The 13,019-nt window shown below is 43.4% G+C and overlaps 1 protein-coding gene across 1 annotated transcript in view; it reads right to left on the reverse strand.

The window, feature by feature from the left end:
• Nucleotides 1–13,019, reverse strand: part of LOC126456358 (juvenile hormone acid O-methyltransferase-like) — a 63,459-nt gene that overhangs the window by 24,920 nt on the left and 25,520 nt on the right. The window contains exon 3 of the mRNA XM_050092112.1: nucleotides 1,327–1,459. Within this exon, the coding sequence (XP_049948069.1) occupies nucleotides 1,327–1,459 (133 nt within the window). The remainder of the gene's footprint in view (nucleotides 1–1,326; nucleotides 1,460–13,019) is intronic.

The raw sequence follows: 13,019 nt of genomic DNA on the forward strand, positions 1-13,019 counted from the left end.
CAGCTGTGCACGGCCGGCCCGCACGCGGAAGATCAGACAGTCTTGCTTGACCTTGCGGCGATGATGACACACGCTTTGCCCAACGACTCACCGTGCTTTTGTCCACTGCCAGATCACCGTAGACACTCTGCAAGCGCCTATGAATATCTGAGATGCCCCGGTTTTCCGCCAAAAGAAACTCGATCACTGCCCGTTGTTTGCAACGCACATCCGTTACAGACGCCATTTTAACAGCTCCGCACAGCGCTGCCACCTGTCGGAAGTCAATGAAACTATACGAGACGAAGCGGGAATGTTTGAAAATATTCCACAAGAAATTTCCGATTTTTTCAACCAAAATTGGCCGAGAAAAAAAATGTGTTGCATTACTTATTGAACTGCCCTCGTAAATCATTCTGTTGAGTAATTATTGTTATGAGGAGGCGGCTTATTATACGTCCACAATGGGATTTCCGCTCCCTTTCCTTAATTTTTCGAAATTTTTCAGTTTTCATTAGGAAATTCCAATTCTGAAAAAACGAAATAGCTGAATGTCACATTTTGTGTCGTTGCGGCGCGCTGAGTGCGCCAGTGAGACACGTGAAACGACGGAGAAATACATTTCTCATTCCCATAGGCTCTCAAGAGCCTGCTCTTACAAGAAAGCGAACTCTTTTCTGTCCTTTGAGAACAGAGACACCACAACAACCTGACACGAAAGGTTTGCATTTGTCTAATGACTGGGGTGCGCAGTGAATGTGGTGCATAGCACGGGCTCTTGTTTGAAGCTACATAATTTAATCAGTTATCGATCTGGTGCTGACAACGAGCAGGGAAAAATATACACACTGCAAGACAATATTTTATTCTTTTTCAGTTATGTGTCGTTAAATCGTAGCACCTGTGATAGAGTGTGATACAAGATAGAGTGTGATACACACTGGACAATGGCGATTAATGGAAAAATATTATGGCAACCATAAAAGTTACACAATTCTTCGTTGCTAATAGTGCAGCCATCTTTATTGCTGTCAAGGTGGGTGTCATCAATAGACCAACGACCGTAATAAATTCACACAATGGGAATTTATAAAAAAAATATTGTGGCATACATAAAAACCATTAAGCGCGTATGTCAAGCCAATCGAGAATCGTAATGAGAATCTGTTCTTTGGTACGTCCGCCGCGTCACAATACCAGACTTTTCGCAATAAACAGTTACCTGATATTCTGTAGTTGATACCTGAGCCAGAGACGGTTTTCCTGGTAATTCACTGATGAAGTGATCATTTCCAAGACATAAAACAAATCATGGACAGTGTTGTTTGCACTTAGAGAATATCTTACCTGCGTGTACTGCGCCCAGCGAGGGTCTTTAGCCATTTCCTCATACGCAGCGAGAAGTCCCGTGTTCGCTATCATTGTGAAAATAGCTTCTCCGCCTATCGACAGCAGTTTGTGCACATTCTGGACACCACGCCTGTGAAAACACCCACTTATTACGACTGCTATAATGAAAATTATTGTTCTCCAGATATTAAATTAACATTTGTTAGAGTAGGACTGTTTGGTAGAGTATAGAATAAGATTTAAGTTTGTCCCAGCATCATGGCGGTTAAACTAACGAGTACTCGCGTCGTGGTGTGCACCCTACGACGCTGAATCACTGCCGTTTTAAGTGGTGTGTGTCTGTACTGGCCCAGAATATAGCTCAGGGATGGAGGTGTTGCTTGCTGCATAGTGTGAACTGCTTCTCTCTGTTAGCATGCGATGCTGCTGACATTACCCCAGTCAATGAGGACAATAGAAAGTTTGACTTTTCCTACCGATTGTTGAGTGGCGTCATTCCCTTTTCGGGTTTGGGTTGGGTTGTTTGGGGGATGAGACCAAACTGCGAGGTCATCGGTCTCAGCGGATTAGGGAAGGACGGGGAAGGAAGTCGGCCGTGCCCTTTCAAAGGAACCATCCCGGCATTTGCCTGGAGCGATTTAGGGAAGCCACGGAAAACCTAAATCAGGATGGCCGGACGCGGATTGAACCGTCGTCCTCCCGAATGCGAGTGCAGTGTGCTAACCACTGCGCCACCTCGTTCAGTCCGACATTTTCGTTTTAGCTTGGAGATTACGCACCCATACCTCGTTTCTTGCAACAGTTCTACCCAGATATCCATCGTCTGATACCTGGAAACGCTGCAAACGTTGTTCAAAGACATCAACGCAATAATCTCTCTATCAGTCAACTGATGCTGCACCCATCTCGCGGACACTTTACTGAATCCCAGCACAACATGGACAGTGTTGTGTTCTGCACCTAGACTAATAGCCCAAATAGTGGCTAATTGGTTTACAGTATGTTTTCTTTCACAAGCTGTTCTACTGTCGCAATGTTTCTGTTCGCCAGTATGCCAGTTTTCTGCACCATTCATACACTTGCTGCAGGGACACACTCGAATTGTACTGAGTTTTCATTTTTGGATACGTTCCATAGGTTTAACGGCTTTACTACTAAAAACACGTGTCACAGATCGCTACTCCAGCGTTGTGAAAGTAGACGGTGAGGTGACCATCACTGCGTTGACACAGTTTCATTTTCTGTGATGCGACAATATGTAACTTTCGATCATTTGTCAAAAAATGGTTCAAACGGCTCTGAGCACTATGGGACTTAACATCTGAATTCATCAGTCCCCTAGAACTTAGAACTACTTAAACCTAACTAACCTAAGGACATCACACACATCCATGCCCGAGGCAGGATTCGAACCTGCGACCGTAGCGGTCACGCGGTTCCAGACTGAAGCGCCTAGAACCGCTCGGCCACACCGGCAGGCTGATCATTTGTCGAAACACAAGAATAACTCCCTCTACTTGCAAAATAGATACTTCAAATTTTAGGAATGTTATAGCTCTTTTAAGCTTTTCATCAATCTCGTAATTGACGTCACTGTTTAAAAAATACCTGAACGCTTAGAAGTTTTACAATTCTGACTAAAGTAGCTCGATTTCTAATGAAGGTAGCAGTGGGGTTACTGCAGTCGACCGTACAAGTCAGTCCCTTTTAAGCAGGCCAAACTGCAGTCTTGAGGTTGGGAGCCATCAGTCACCATACGTCAGCCTGGTTATTGACGTTATATATGTCGCTGTTTTGTAACCATATGTAAAATCGGTCGGAGAGAACACAAGCAGCTCCCACAAAGCTCAGAAAACCGTATTTTATTGAACAAAATGTAAGGTACTTTAGCACTTGAAAAACCAGCCGATATTACCTTAAATGTGAACATTTTGGGTTAGGTTTGAGCGTGACCGTTATGAGCATCAGTCAATATAGAAACTGTATGCGACACCCGTGCCACTTGTAGTGGAGCCTGTTGCCAGTTACAGACAATGCCACAAACAGCCTAAAGCTCGTATTACAAATCGTCCTTGGCTAATCATCAATTTAAATCTACTTACTAATGGAGGTTGTCACACAACCTTCGTTTATCGAAGTAGACCGATAGCGATACCTACCTACAAACTCTTTGAATATAAGCAAAAATTCCATATCTGTAAATTCCATTTTTATACATAAGTCATATTTATCACAACAGTACAATATTGCTTATCGGTTATTGATTGTATTGACGCAAAACAATCCTTCCGAAATTGTACCACAGTGTAAGGTAAGAAATTCGTATTTCGAATGCTGAAGCCACATTAATACGTTACCCAATATTTTGTTGCCATGAACTGTGGATCAATAACAGGTAAAGACTATAGTAAAATAGTGCGTTAATTGGGAACCACCTCATTTAGTTACTTCCAAAACTGTGTCGCATATGAAAAAGGAAGTTGTTATGTAATGTTGATATTCAGCTAAATGATTGTTTTGAAAAGTGACATTTATTCAGCACATACTGGAGGACAAAAAATATGTGTCACGAATTATGCAAAATCTCGTAATCCAAAAGCATCATCTCAGTTAGTATTAGTAAAATATTACGTTGCAAATATTACCGACTCGCAAAATCTAAGAGCAGTTTTATGAGTAAGGAAACGCCTTTCACATGTGAAACCGCATCAATGATTCTTAGCCCTTTCAAATTTTGTGCATTTTTTTTAATTTGGTGACGTAGCTGCCAGGTCTAGTGTCAGGTTCTTCGACTGGCGATTCTTTAACGATTTTTCTGACTTTTCGCCAGCACTAGTGGTCGGCATTGTCAAGCATTCAGTCTCCATCACTGGCGGTGGAATGGAGTCGAGCATGCATCCAGAGATTATACGCTAATGAGCCGAAACATTAGACCACCTGCTTAATGGCTGGTTTGTCCGTCTTTGGAACGAAACACATCACTATTTTGGGTAGAAATCCGACACTTTGTAGGTTTGTGGAGGTGTGTGGCATTAGACGTCTACGCACGTGTTATGTTCAAAAATGGTTCAAATGGCTCTGACAAGGGAACATCCCCATCACACCCCCCTCAGATTTAGTTATAAGTTGGCACAGTGGATAGACCTTGAAAAACTGAACACAGATCAATCGAGAAAACAGGAAGAAGTTGTGTGTAACTATGAAAAAATAAGCAAAATATACAAACCGGGTCGTCCATGCGTAAGATAGGCAATATTAAGGGCCATGTGATGCGAGGAGCGCCGTGCTCCCGTGGTTAGCGTGGACAGCTGCGGAACGAGAGGTCCTTGGTTCAAATCTGACCCCGACTGAAAATTTTGCTTTCTTTATTTTCGCAAAGTTATGATCTGTCCGTTCGTTCATTGACGTCTCTGTTCACTGTAATAAGTTTAGTGTCTGTGTTTTGTGACCGCACCGCAAAACCGTGTGATTAGTTGACGAAACGACGTGCCTCTCCAATGGGAACCGAAAACATTTGATCGAAAGGTCATAGGTCAACCGATTCCTCCACAGTAAAACACGTCTGATATTTTGTATACGACACTGGTGACAGCATGTGCGTCACATGACAGGAATATGTTGTCGACCCACCTAACTAGTACACTTGGCGAATGGGTGAAAAGATTCTTCTACCTTGCCCGATTTAGGTTTTCTTGCGGATGTAATAATCACTCCAAAAAAGTGATGAAAACATAGAGTTTTTCACATAAACTGAAAATAAAAAGTTAAAATTTTCGTTCGAGGGAAGATTTGAACTGAAGACCTCTCGTTTTACACCTGTTCACACTAACCACAGGACCACGGCGCTCCTAGTCTCATACTGCCCTTAATAGTGCCTATATTACAAATGGACGACCCAGTTTGTATATTTTGCTTATTTTTTCATAGTTCCACACAACTTCTTCCTGTTTTCTCGATCGATCTGTGTTCAGTTTTTCAAGGCGTATCCACTGTGCCAACTTATAACTAAATCTGAGGGGGGTGCGATGGGGATGTTCCCTTGTGAGCACTATGGGGGACAACTGCTGAGGGCATTAGTCCCCTAGAACTTAGAACTACTTAAACCTAACTAACCTAAGGACATCACAAACATCCATGCCCGAGGCAGGATTCGAACCTGCGACCGTAGCGGTCTTGCGGTTCCAGACTGCAGCGCCTTTAACCGCGCGGCCACTTCGGCCGGCCACACGTGTTATGTAATTCGCGTAAATAACGGGCCGCTGAGTTACGTACGCGGTGATGGTGCCCGATAGCGAATCAGATGGGTTCCATAGGATTTCCATTAGGCGAATTTCGTCGTCACAACATCACCGTGAGTTCAGTATTCACTATTATACCCCTCAAATGACTGTATAACTGTTTTGGCTCCGGGAGAAGGACAATTATACTGCTGAAAGATAACATCGCCTTCGGGGAAGACATCAAGCATGAAGGGATGCAGGTAGTTCACAGCTGTCAGCATATGTTCGAATACCACCACAAGTCGTAAGCAAAGCGCAGGAGAATGTGTCCATAGCAAATACTGCTGCCACCACCCTGCGTCCGTGGCGCGCTGCACGTTTCGAGCCAGCGTTCGCCTAGATGACGGCGTTTGTGGAGACGACCATCGACTTAGTGTAGCAGAAATGTGTTTCACCCGAAGAGTCGACACGTTTATATTGATTGATCAACGGTCGAATCCTGATGATCCCGTACCCACTGCAATCGTAATTGACTATTTGGTTGGGTCAACTTGCGAGCACCTAGGGGTGATCTGCTCCAGAGCTCCACGTTCAACAATGTACGATTAACGGTATGCTCCGAAACACTTCTCGCGCCTGTAGCACGAATCCTAGGCCTAATTTCACGCGCGCGAATGGTAAGTAAGCAGTGAATTAAACTTATAGGTTAGCCGAGCGGTCTAGGCGCTGCAGTCATGGACTGTTCGGCTGGTCCCGGTGGAGGTTCGAGTCCTCACTCGGGCATGGGTGTCTGTAATTGTCCTTAGGGTAATTTAGGTTAAGTAGTGTGTAAGATTAGGGACTGATGACCTTAGCAGTTAAGTCCCATAAGATTTCATACACATTTGAACATTTTTTTGAAACTTATAGGTAAACGTTTCCAGTTGGTATAAATATAAGTGTTGCTACATTAGTGGAAGTGTTAGCGAAGTGCTAAAGAAGATTAAACGGGGTAACAAGTTCATTTTCATTCTCGCGGCTATAGCACGGTTTTTAGGCTTAATTTCACGCGTGCGCATCGTAAGTAAACAGTGACTTAAACTTATATGTAATCACCAGTTTTTTTATTCAGTACTCTTTCAATTTATTTATATCTGCCTGAATAGTTTCTAGGGTCCTTTGTTTACGTTTTAGTCAGTACTTAAATCAGTTTATACGATTTCTGTTTTTACCATGAGTGAGAAGTGTGTGACATGCCGTAGGATCGTTAGTTCCGGGGTGTGGTGTGATGGGTGCTGCAGTTTCTTTCATTGGGCCGAATGTAGTGGTGTCGGAAATGGGGACATAAATGAGGCTCACCTGTGGTATTGTAGGATTTGCAGTAGAGATAGGAAAATGCTGGAAGAGAAAGGGAAAATTGCAGCTCTTCAAGCTGACTTAGACAAGGCAAGGGAGGATCTGGACAGGTTAAAGAGGGAGAAGGGTGAACATAGGTGGGAAGTGGAAACAGGTAATAGGGGTAACAGGCAAAGGAGAGCATCAGAGAGCTTTGTCATAAATCTTGAAAACAGATTTGACCTGTAGCCTCAGTCAGAATCGGATGAGCCTCATGTAGCTGAAGCTATAGAAAGGGCACAACAAGCTTTCAAGGACTTGAAAAAGGTAGGGAAATTTGTAAAGAGAAAGAAAGTTCTGTTGTTAGGTAGTTCCCATGGTAGAGGTGATGGCCAACTACTGCAGGAAAGTCTAGGTCCAGAGTACCAAACTTTTTCAAGCCTAGTGCAGATCTGGGTCAGGTAACAGAGCATGTAGGTTCTTTATGCAACGATTTCACAAAGGAGGATGCCGTGGTTATAGTGGGTGGTCCGGGAAATAGCACTGGCAGAGATTAAATATTCCATAGAGAGTGACCTAGTGAAGATAGCATCTGCAACGAAGCACACGAATGTGGGATTTATGTCTCTGTTGAGATACCATGATCGGCCTCATTTGAACTCTTCCGTCGGGAGGGTGAACTTGGAGTTGGAGTGGCTGCTTAGGATGGATATAGGGTCCCATATTGGTTTTATTCCTGTGGATGCTATCGATAGGTGGGACTACACTAGGCATGGCCTTCACCTCAATAGGAAAGGAAAGGGAAAACTGTCTGGGTTGATTGCAGAAAACTTAAGGTAAAATACCAGTGGTCACAGGTGTCAGAGGGATACCTTTTTTAGAATAGGGAAGGGGGAAAGAAAACGAGTTTTAAGAGAGATTTGCAGACATACTCAGTTTGAGAAAACAGATGAACGGGGGTTAGATTTTAGCATACAGCCTCCATTTAAACAATGTTTAACAGAAAGTAATCAGAAACTCCCAGTTCATCTTCGCCAAAGCAGTTATAATCACATTAGTATGCAGTATCAGTTATCTTTATTACACCAGAACATTCCGGGACTCAGAAATAAAGTTGATGAACCACTCATTTGTATTGATGAAATGAATTCATCTAACCAAATTGACATAATCTGCCTCTCTGAACATCAAGTGATCACTGGTATAGATATGTTAGACATTTCAGGATTTAAGCTAGCTTCCTACTTCTGCAGAGCAGATATGGATGGAGGAGGAGTTGCCACATTTATTAAAAACTGCCACAAATTCAAGAACATTGACATTAATAAATTCTGTTTAGAGCGGCATCTACAAGCATGTGAAACATAATTAGAGTTCCATAACAGATCCTATATAACAGTAACTATTGACGGAGCACCTGCAGGAAATTATAATCTATTCATAGATCATCTAGAAGCTCTTTTGGGTTATTTAACAGGAAGAAACAAAGAAATTTTGATTGCTGGTGACTTTAATACAGATTTTCTAATGCAGTCTTCCAGTAAATATTTACTGCAGTTAGTAATGTTGTCTTTCAATCTAACTCACACTGTAAACTTTCCAACTAGGATCACTAAATCCTCAAGGACAGCCATTGTCAACATTTTTATACACAAATCAAACGAACAAACTCATATCATAAAACCTGTAATAAATGGATTATCAGATCATGACATGCATCTCCTTGTTTTAGATGTAAATTCTAAGCAGATTATCAAGACTGCTAAATCTGAGTACAGGAGAGTAGTCAATCAACCAAAAACTGAGTGTTTCAGAAAACTGCTCAAAGATATGAACTGGAAAGATGTATGTAGTGCTCATGACATTAATGAAAAATATAACACATTCATGAACAATGTCAGTACCATGTTTGAGAACTGTTTTCCTCTAAAAGTTACTCAAATTAAACAGAAGTCTATAATAAAACCATGGATTACACAAGGAATAAAGATTTCCTTTAAGACAAAAAGGAAAATGTATCTGCCGACCAAGAATAGCTCCAATGCTGATGATTTAACTAAATATAAGGAATACTGTAAAATATTAAAAAAAGTAATTCAGACATACACTCCTGGAAATGGAAAAAAGAACACATTGACACTGGTGTGTCAGACCCACCATACTTGCTCCGGACACTGCGAGAGGGCTGTACAAGCAATGATCACACGCACGGCACAGCGGACACACCAGGAACCGCGGTGTTGGCCGTCGAATGGCGCTAGCTGCGCAGCATTTGTGCACCGCCGCCGTCAGTGTCAGCCAGTTTGCCGTGGCATACGGAGCTCCATCGCAGTCTTTAACACTGGTAGCATGCCGCGACAGCGTGGACGTGAACCGTATGTGCAGTTGACGGACTTTGAGCGAGGGCGTATAGTGGGCATGCGGGAGGCCGGGTGGACGTACCGCCGAATTGCTCAACACGTGGGGCGTGAGGTCTCCACAGTACATCGATGTTGTCGCCAGTGGTCGGCGGAAAGTGCACGTGCCCGTCGACCTGGGACCGGACCGCAGCGACGCACGGATGCACGCCAAGACCGTAGGATCCTACGCAGTGCCGTAGGGGACCGCACCGCCACTTCCCAGCAAATTAGGGACACTGTTGCTCCTGGGGTATCGGCGAGGACCATTCGCAACCGTCTCCATGAAGCTGGGCTACGGTCCCGCACACCGTTAGGCCGTCTTCCGCTCACGCCCCAACATCGTGCAGCCCGCCTCCAGTGGTGTCGCGACAGGCGTGAATGGAGGGACGAATGGAGACGTGTCGTCTTCAGCGATGAGAGTCGCTTCTGCCTTGGTGCCAATGATGGTCGTATGCGTGTTTGGCGCCGTGCAGGTGAGCGCCACAATCAGGACTGCATACGACCGAGGCACACAGGGCCAACACCCGGCATCATGGTGTGGGGAGCGATCTCCTACACTGGCCGTACACCACTGGTGATCGTCGAGGGGACACTGAATAGTGCACGGTACATCCAAACCGTCATCGAACCCATCGTTCTACCATTCCTAGACCGGCAAGGGAACTTGCTGTTCCAACAGTACAATGCACGTCCGCATGTATCCCGTGCCACCCAACGTGCTCTAGAAGGTGTAAGTCAACTACCCTGGCCAGCAAGATCTCCGGATCTGTCCCCCATTGAGCATGTTTGGGGCTGGATGAAGCGTCGTCTCACGCGGTCTGCACGTCCAGCACGAACGCTGGTCCAACTGAGGCGCCAGGTGGAAATGGCATGGCAAGCCGTTCCACAGGACTACATCCAGCATCTCTACGATCGTCTCCATGGGAGAATAGCAGCCTGCATTGCTGCGAAAGGTGGATATACACTGTACTAGTGCCGACATTGTGCATGCTCTGTTGCCTGTGTCTATGTGCCTGTGGTTCTGTCAGTGTGATCATGTGATGTATCTGACCCCAGGAATGTGTCAATAAAGTTTCCCCTTCCTGGGACAATGAATTCACGGTGTTCTTATTTCAATTTCCAGGAGTGTATTAACAAATGCACTATGAGAAGAAGATAGCAATGTCAGGGAACAAAATAAAAACAATATGGGATATGGTGAAAGAGGAGACTGGTAGACCCAGAAAGATACAGGATCAAATAGCATTAAGGGTAGATGACACATTCGTAACCGATAGGCACAGTGTGGCAAATCTATTTAGCAAGTACTTTATATCCGTTACTGATAGAATGGGATTGTGAGGATCAGTAAATAATGCCCTTGAATATCTGAAACTAGCCTTTACAAATAGCTGCATGTACATGAATATGTCACTCACTTCACCAAAAGAAATAACTTCCATAATAAAATCTTTAAAAACAAAGCATTCTCGTGGTTATGATGAAATATCAACAAAGTTAATTAACGCATGTTCTTGTGAATTTAGTGCAATTCTAAGTTACTTGTGTAACCAGTCAATTATAACTGGGACATTTCCTGACTGGCTAAAATAAGCAGATGTTAAGCCTCTATTCAAGAAAGGGGGTAAAGAGATACCATCAAACTACAGACCGATTTCACTTTTGCCAGCATTATCAAAAATTTTAGAAAAAGTAATGTACAGGCAGCTTCTCAACCATCTGACCACAAATAAGATATTATCAAGAACACAGTTTGGATTTCTGAAGGGTTCTGATATCGAAAAGGCTATTTACACCTACAGTGAAAATGTACTTAATTCATTAAATAACAAATTACAAGCAGCAGGTATTTTCTGTGATTTGTCAAAGACATTTGATTGTGTGAACCACAACATCCTTTTAAATAAATTAGAATTCTATTGTGTCATGGGCAGTGCTGCAAAATGGTTCAAGTCATACCTAGCTAACAGGAAACAAAGGGTTTCAGTGCAAGGGACTAGTGAACTAAGTCATCAGTCATCATCAGAATGGGAAGAAATTACATGTGGTGTCCCACAAGGATCCATCTTAGGGCCATTGCTTTTTCTTGTGTACATTAATGATCTCTCATCAGTTATACTGCCAGAAGCAGATTTCGTTTTGTTTTCAGGTGACACAAGTATTGCAATAAATAGAATGTCGAGTGTAGTTCTAGAAAGATCTGCTAATGATATTTTCATGGATATTAATAAATGGTTTAAAGCCAACTCACTGACATGAAACTTCGAAAAGACTCACTATATGCAATTCAGAGGTTTCCACCCAGCATATGCATAAAGTATGAAGAAGAGCAGATAAAAGAGGTTGACAGTCTTAAATTCCTGGGATTACAACTTGATAATAAATTCAGTTGGGAGGACCACACCGCAGAACTGCAGAAATGCCTTAACGAATCTGTATTTACAATTCGAGTGTTAGCAGACATAGGCGACATAAAAATGAAAAAGCTTGCATACTTTGCCTACTTTCATTCCATAATGTCATATGGTATAATATTTTGGGGTAACTCTTCAAGTCAAACAAACGTTTTCAGAGTCCAAAAGCATGTAATATGTATTATTTGTGGAGTAAATTCACGGACATCCTGTAGAAACCTTTTCAAAGAACTGGGTATACTAACTACTGCCTCTCAGTATATTTACTCCTTAATGAAATTTGTCCTAAATAATACACTCCTGGAAATGGAAAAAAGAACACATTGACACCGGTGTGTCAGACCCACCATACTTGCTCCGGACACTGTGAGAGGGCTGTACAAGCAATGATCACACGCACGGCACAGCGGACACACCAGGAACCGCGGTGTCGTCTTCAGCGATGAGAGTCGCTTCTGCCTTGGTGCCAATGACGGTCGTATGCGTGTTTGGCGCCGTGCAGGTGAGCGCCATAATCAGGACTGCATACGACCGAGGCACACAGGGCCAACACCCGGCATCATGGTGTGGGGAGCGATCTCCTACACTGGCCGTACACCACTGGTGATCGTCGAGGGGACACTGAATAGTGCACGGTACATCCAAACCGTCATCGAACCCATCGTTCTACCATTCCTAGACCGGCAAGGGAACTTGCTGTTCCAACAGGACAATGCACGTCCGCATGTATCCCGTGCCACCCAATGTGCTCTAGAAGGTGTAAGTCAACTACCCTGGCCAGCAAGATCTCCGGATCTGTCCCCCATTGAGCATATTTGGGACTGGATGAAGCGTCGTCTCACGTGGTCTGCACGTCCAGCACGAACGCTGGTCCAACTGAGGCGCCAGGTGGAAATGTGACGTATCTGACCCCAGAAATGTGTCAATAAAGTTTCCCATTCCTGGGACAATGAATTCACGGTGTTCTTATTTCAATTTCCAGGAGTGTATATCTCTTTTTCCAACAAACAGCTCAGTTCATACATACAATACCAGGAACAAAAATGATCTGCACAAGGACTTAAAAGCACTTACTTTAGTTCAAAAAGGGGTCCACTACTCAGGAATACTCATCTTCAACAATTTGCCAGCAAACATAAAAAAATTTAGTTACAAATAAAGGTCAGTTTAAAAGGAGCCTGAAAGACTTACTAGTGGCCAACTCCTTTTACTCCATTGAAGAATTTTTTAGTAGAAACAAATGATGTATTGTATATACTCATACTATTAGTGTTGTTATTTCAGCTTAAAAAAATGACATGCTCTACATCCACGAGGATCTCCTCAGCACGGATCTATGGAAC

Source organism: Schistocerca serialis, chromosome 2 (genome assembly GCF_023864345.2).
Source record: "Schistocerca serialis cubense isolate TAMUIC-IGC-003099 chromosome 2, iqSchSeri2.2, whole genome shotgun sequence".
NCBI lineage: Eukaryota > Metazoa > Arthropoda > Insecta > Orthoptera > Acrididae > Schistocerca > Schistocerca serialis.